The sequence below is a fragment of the Nannospalax galili genome, unplaced genomic scaffold (genome assembly GCF_000622305.1).
Source record: "Nannospalax galili isolate Female #2095 unplaced genomic scaffold, S.galili_v1.0 scaffold1431, whole genome shotgun sequence".
Classification (NCBI taxonomy): domain Eukaryota; kingdom Metazoa; phylum Chordata; class Mammalia; order Rodentia; family Spalacidae; genus Nannospalax; species Nannospalax galili.
Window position 1 is genome coordinate 136,310 of NW_008329675.1, and position 7,024 is coordinate 143,333.

Sequence of the window (7,024 nt, forward strand, 5' to 3'; positions counted from 1 at the left end):
CTTATCAAACTCGCAGTCAGGCCCAGTCTCTAGATGGGTTTCCATAGCTGGCCGGGTGTATCTCGATGGAATCCAGATGGGGGTTGTAGCGTCCTGTGGAAAAGTACAAGCATATCCTCATCCTCGTGTCAGGATGGGGGCTGGTTTCTGCCACAGGGATGAAATCGGATCCCTCCACCAAACTAGTGGCCGGGGCATAGCCCAAGGCAAGAAGGACCAATGTTTGTATGCTGGACTGAGACCCCCATCGTCAAACATGAGGAAATTAAGGTGGAACAAGGCCTCAGTAAGAGCCAGGTGAGGGTTGCATTTGGCCTCAGCTGAGGGGATTTTAGCCAGCAGGGACTTTAGTGTCCTGTTGGTCCTTTCGACAATGACTTGTCCTTGCGGGTTATAGGGAATAGAAAAGTGTGTTTGATTCCCCAGGAGGGAACAAATTTATTGAATTCTTGAGAGGAATAAGTGGGCCCATTATCAGTCTTAAGCACCCAGGGTATGCCCATGATTAACATGGCAGACTTTATAGCTTTAATGGCATGTATAGTCTTTTCCCCTGAGAACACTAAAGCATAAGTAAGGGAAGAGCATGTGTCAACTATAACATGAATGAATCTCAATTTCCCAAAAAGGGGGGTAGTGAGTCATGTCCATCTGCCAAATGGTATTGGGTATCAAACCACAGGGATTCACTCCTCCCCTGTTAAGGGGCCCAAGAGGCATAAGCAGGGCACAGGTAGCACATGAGGGGACTAGGTGCTTGCATTGGGACATGGGGATTTCTGGGAGGAGTTTATGAATATTCTGAGGGGACAGGTGGAATTGTTGATGTAAAGCTCTTGCTTGTTCTAATGGGCTAGACTGGATTGTCATGATCAGGGCATCTGTGGCGGCATTCCCCCAAGCTAGGATGTGAGATATACCACGGGTAACTTTAATTTTGTAAGCATTCCTGTAGCTTGACCTTAGTGAGGTGGAGTGGGGTGGAGGAGTTTTTAACATGAGAAAAAGCGAGGACTTTAGTGACCTGAACAGCATAGGGGCTATCAGAAAAGAGATTTAGGGGTTCGTCCTGGCATTCTGCTAAAGCTCTAAGTATAGCAAGAAGTTCTCCCAAATGGACAGAGCCAGGGTTAGGGACGATCTTGGTGATGTCCTTTTTTCCAGGACGATGTATCAGGACCCCACAGTTGCTCTTATTAGCATCTGGAAAGGCAATGGTCACTTGAGGAATTGGGGAAGAAGAAGGAGTGCTGTGGGGTTTAACTTCAAGTGGCAATGTGAGAAGGGTCTGAATTCTTTTGTCTTGAGGCAGGTGATTGTCAATGGTGCCAGGGAAGCCTGACATCATGGTCTGAAAACTTATGAAATTGGCCCAGAGTGCCTGTAGGCTACGGAGGGGAAAGGGGAGCACGATAGCGTCAGGTTCTCTATTGAAGGTACTTTGAGCCTGAGTGCATAGCTTGACTGCCAAGTTAAAGGACAGATCAAACTTGGAGGAAACCTGCTGGAGCTCTGGGTATGAGAAATGGACCCAGATAAGTGGCCCAGTCTGCCAAAGGGCACCAAGGAATCCAGAAGAAGTCAATAGCACTAAAGCCTGTAGGGATTTTAAGGGCTCATACCTGTCGAGGGTTGTTGACGGGAGTAACTCAATGATCTTTTGCAATAAGGCAATGGCCGGGGGAGTTAAGTTAATCTTTGCTGAAGGGCAGGTGCAGCCCTCCAAAAGACAAAACAGCACCCTCAGTTCCTCTGAGGGAATGGGCAAGAATGGTTTAAGCCAATTTATTGTGCCACAGAGTTGTTGATAACCAGCTAGTGTATAGACCAGCTTTTAATTAAAGGCAGGGGCCATAGGGCATACACCAGCCAAAACGGTATGCCCCAAAAAGGCATAAGGAGGCACCTCCTGTAGCTTATCTAAGGTGACAGACAAGCCAAGGGATGATAGGTGGGAGAGTAAGTCCCTGGTTACCTTGTGGAGAAATTGTGGGTTAGGGTGGACAACAGAATGTCATCCATATAGTGAATAAATTGTACACCATGAGGGATGGTTGAAGTGGCTCGTGAGACAAAAAGCTGACAAATAGTAGGACTGTTTTTCATTCCCTGGGGAAGGACTTTCCATTGTTATCTGAGGGCCGGCTTGTGGAAGTTTGGTTCCCAAACCATAAAGGCAAACTGATCATGATCTTGGGAGACAAGTGGAATTGAGAAGAAGAAATCTTTAATATCAAGTGTTATGATGTAATAAGAAGGAGGAATAGCACCAGGGTGAGGCAAGCTGGTCTGTGTCAAGCCCATTCTTTCCATTTGATCATGAATGGCACATAAGTCCTGAAGCAATCTAAAATGGCAATTTTTCTTTTTTATAACAAATATTGGAGTATTATATTTACTAGTGGATGGTTCCAAATGTCCGAGGTCCAGCTGTTCCTGGACCAAATTTGTGAGGATAGACAATTTAGGTTCTATAATAGGCCACTGCTCCAGCCAGATCGTATCTGTCGAGAGCCAGGTAAGTGCAATCGGTGTGGGAGACTCCTTAGGGGATTTCCCAGGGAGGGCAGTGGCCCTTAGAATTGGGGGTGCTGGTCAGGGCTCCAATTTCCCCCAGAAAGGCCAAGTTTATCATGGGCTATGACATCATCATAAAAGGCCTGATCGTCTGCGGTAAGAACCACACCCATGTCTTCCAGTACATCTTGACCCCACAAGTTGCGGGGGACATCAGCCACTATGGGAGTGAATGTGCCCTTACTCCCATCTAAGTCCTTCCAGTGTACTGGGCAGATGACCAGCTTTGTGTTCTGGCTGCCCCCACTCCCTTAATGGGCAGGCCAGGCCGATATTTCCAATGGGGGAACCTAAGAGACTCGTTCTTGGTGATGATGGTAATATCAGCTCCCATGTTCACTAGGCCCTTCACAGTGATCCTATCCAGGAATAAGGTCATTAGGGGGGAGTGATTAAGAATCAGAAGGGTCCATAAAATCTGTCTCGTTCCCCCTCTTACTTGCAGGGCTGAGGGGCACCCCAGGTGGAGTTTAAAGGAGCTAAGTCCGATTGGGGCCGTGACTTACAATCTTTTGCCCAATGAAATCCCTTTCTGCACTTGGGGCAGCGGGTCTTGGGATGAGCTCCACTGTTTGGGCAGTCCCTGCAGAGGTGTCCTGTCCTCCCGCAGTCCCAACAGCCATCTTTTGAATCAGAGGGGTGGGCCTTCCTTGTAATAAGAGCGCCTCTAAGGAGGTGGTCAGGGCCTCGATGGGCCCTGTCCTGGGGTTTAGGTCCCTAGTGGCAAATACCCATTTATGAATATCATCATTGTGGACAGGTGCAATAGCATTGTGAGTAGGAGTATTTAGGCCCTCCCAGGCCAGTTGTTTGATAAGCATATTGCAGGTGGGTCCAGACTCCACCCTCCATTCCACTGCCCTGTTACATGGGTGAGGAAGTCCATGAAGAACTCCCCTGGCTGCTGAATCAAATTGCGGAAGAATGCCTATGGGTCATTGGGAGAGCAACATCTAAGGGCCTTAAAGGCCAGGTCACTAACTTGTTGGTAGTAAACATGAAGGCCAATAATGGACTGGGAAATGGGGTCAATATATTGTCCACATCCTGTGAGCATATCCAGAGTAATATTAAGGCCATATTGAAGGTTGAGACGTGCCTGATTTTCAGCCTGATTGTTGTAAGCTGAATGCCAGCTCAGGAAGACTGAGGGCTCCAAAACTGCCTTTAATAAGTTATACCAGTCGTAATGGTTCTGTAACTGCACAGCCCATTGGAAGAGGACTTGGTCAAAATATGGGGAATCAGGGCCTGATTCATTGGTAGCTTTGCAGATGAGTGCAAGGTCTGTGAGAGCAGTGGGCACCCATGGCTGTTGCACAGCGTTTGGGCAGACATTAACCAAAAAGGTGGACAATGGCCGGCAAGGAGTAGTAAGGGGAGGGCAGGCCATGCGGGGGGTATAATGAGCAGAAGGTGCATCGTAGCAGGCAGAACGCAGTTCCTTCCAGGGATACTGGGATGGTGGTATCTCTGATTGTTGTGACATTGAAAGCGGGGTCTGAGGTAGAGGCAAGGGGTCCCCTTTCTCATCTGGATCAACCTCAGGGCTGGTTCCCATATCAAGGTCACTGGGGGTTGAAGTAATGGCAGGGTCTACACTGGCCTGATCCTGACAATGCTTATTGTGGGCTGAAATGACTTCTTCAGGGGAGGAGGACTTAAGGCTGGCAATGATAGCTAAAAAGATCAGAACAAACGAGGCAGGGGGAACGACTCCCAATCCTACTTCCCTATTTTCCCTATTGTGAGCCAAGAAAAGGACCCACATCCAGAGGTCAGGATCCCACATATTCTTGGGAGAGACCCAAGGGGCCAAGTTAGTGGCTTCATCCCAGAAATTTTCAATATCTTTTGGTTTAACTTTCAGTCCCTGAGTACTAAGGAGTGATTTTAGCACTGCCATTTGTGGCTCCTTGCACTGTGGTGGTAAGTTGCCCATCATGGGTAGGTCCCATAAAGGGAAACTCACCACAAAAGTAAAAGACAAGGGCGACTACCAAGAGGGCACAAATGAAGCAAACAAGGACCGTGAGCCACTCGGACGTAAACCGCCCCAACATGAAAAGGTGTATCAGATCCAAATGTCTTGTGCTTAGTGAGGGACTTCTGAAGGCCATGACCCCTTCAGCCATATGCTCACACGGTGTCTCCAGGACAGGCACCAGGATGACCCGAAGCCTGGGCTCTGAGTTCAGGGTGGATCAGCCCTTATGTGAACTCACTAGGATGAGCCAAGAAGGGAAAGGTGCCAACATGGGCTTCAGGACCATGCGACAGAGTGTGCCTTCCTGATTTAATAACAAATATGACAAACAGGGTAGAGGGGACAGAGGAGGGGGCCAGTCGCTCACCCCCAAGCAGCCGAATGGACAGACAAAACCTGGGGCCTACTAACTGAATGAACCAAAGTTGGGGGCGTCGCCAATGCCAGGGGGCCAGGAACCTTGTTCAGGTGCCAGCTGTTGCAGGTTTCCTCACAGGTCCAGTCCACAAGGGACTGCAGTGAACGAGGGTTCTGGCCGAGGTGGGGGTGAGTGGTGCAGAATCAACACACAGACTCTGGGAGTCGGGTGAGAGCAGGCACTAGGCAAGGTGCTGCAGACTCGTTTATTGATGGGAAGTGCAAGCCTTAAATACCCTGCCCCCAGTGTCCCATAAGTTGGTGTGTCGCTTCCTGATAGATCCCCTCATCTGGGCAGATTGTAGGTTGGCTATTTTGCAGAAGCACGGGTTGTGCTCTCAAGGCAGAAGCTGTGCTCCCTAGTGCAGCCTGTGATTAGGCCTGGCACTTCCTCTCCTACAGAAGATGTGTATTTATACCTAATTCTTGTCTTTTTGGTTGTGAGTCTGAGCTTTTAACAGCTGGACCAGCTCTCCTGCCCAATTACACCTAATTTTTAGGATGTTGCCTCCATAGATACACTTAAGTGAAAATATTCAACAGCTGTTGGAATCCCCCAGAGGAAAGCCTGCCTTAAAAAACATTCAGGTACCCACTTCTAATTATTTTGTGTTTGTGCTGAGGTGTGTGCATGTATACATATGCTACATTGCACAAAAGGAGGCGACAGGACAACCTGGGGCAATTCATTTTTCTCCTTCCAACATGTGGAATCTGGTGATTGAACTCAGGTTGCCACCTTGGTGGCAAGTGCCTCCACCCACTGATCCATCCAGCAGACCCCAGCTTGTTACTTCAGTTTCCATGAGTTGGTTCAATCTCCTCTCACTCAAAATATGAGAGGATGGGAACTGAATTTTGGATCAGTTGGAGGCACTGTTGTAGGATTGTCCAACAAGGCTAACAGAGAGTTGGGGACAGTCTCCAGCGCCATCTTTTTTCCATCTTTGGCTATGGTCCCACAATCTCTGGTGTCTCAGAACCCAGAGATTGTCAGCCTTGCCTTCTCTTGGGGTGACTCATTGCTGCTGGGAAAAACATAGTGAGGACACAGACATCAAGGAACCTGGAAATGATGTGGCTTTGCAGACCAAAAAGAAATTCTTATAGTTTGAACTGTCATTTGAATTTGGAGAAATGCGTTCCTTCCTATTTCAAAGTTCACCCTGTGTAGACACATAGCATCCTTAGAAAATTAAACAGGAAATGCCAAGACAAGGCTTTGATATTATTTCCACTTTTTGATTTGATTTGGAGAGGGGAGGTGGTGTTGTCACTATGCAGCTCTGGCTGGCCTGAAACTCCAGACATTCACCAGCCTCCTGAGTGCTGGGATTAAAGGCGTCCATTACCACAACTGGCTTATTTCCACTTTGAATGACATATATATTTATGAATAATTTTTTTTGGTCTTTTTGAGACAGGGTCTCCCTGTAGCCCCAGCTGGCCTGGAACTCACTTTGTAGTCCAGGCTGACCTTGAACTCACAGAGATCCGCCTGCCTCTGCCTCCCAAGTGCTGAGACTAAAGGTGTGTACCACCATGCCCAGCTTATTTATGAATAATTTTTAAGCTGATGCAGTGAACATGCACAAGGATGTGAAAATTTTCAACAGGCCTAGGATTTCCCAGTGGAAATCCTTCCTTAAAATACTGGGAGATAAGAACTTGCATTATTTTCTTTTACAATGATTCATTCTGTGTGCGTGTGTGTTTATGTGTATCGTGAACGTGCCATGGCGTGATGGAGGATGTCAAAGGACAAGTTGCAGGTATAGGTTTTATCCTCCCCCAACGTGGGTTCTGGAGATGGAATTTCGAACTTCTGGTGCCTTCACCCACTGAGCCAAGTCTTGGAGTCTGAATTGTTCTTTATTCTCCCATTGGTTGGTGGATTCTCCTGTCAATCAGGATCTCAGTGCTGAGACCCAAGCTCCATCCAATCAGCGCCGCCTCCGGAAAAGCGTCCAATCAGGCTGACGGAGCGTGGCGGGGCGGGCTCTGTCTCCCCGCCATCTTTGCCCCGCCCCCGCCCCCCGCCCC

The 7,024-nt window shown here is 48.3% G+C and overlaps 1 protein-coding gene across 1 annotated transcript in view; it reads left to right on the top strand.

Moving 5' to 3' along the window:
- Positions 1 to 2,633: 2,633 nt before the first annotated feature.
- LOC103740554 (zinc finger protein OZF-like) overlaps positions 2,634 to 7,024 on the top strand; it is a 96,363-nt gene continuing 91,972 nt past the window's right edge. The window contains exon 1 of the mRNA XM_029567500.1: positions 2,634 to 2,673. Within this exon, the coding sequence (XP_029423360.1) occupies positions 2,634 to 2,673 (40 nt within the window). The remainder of the gene's footprint in view (positions 2,674 to 7,024) is intronic.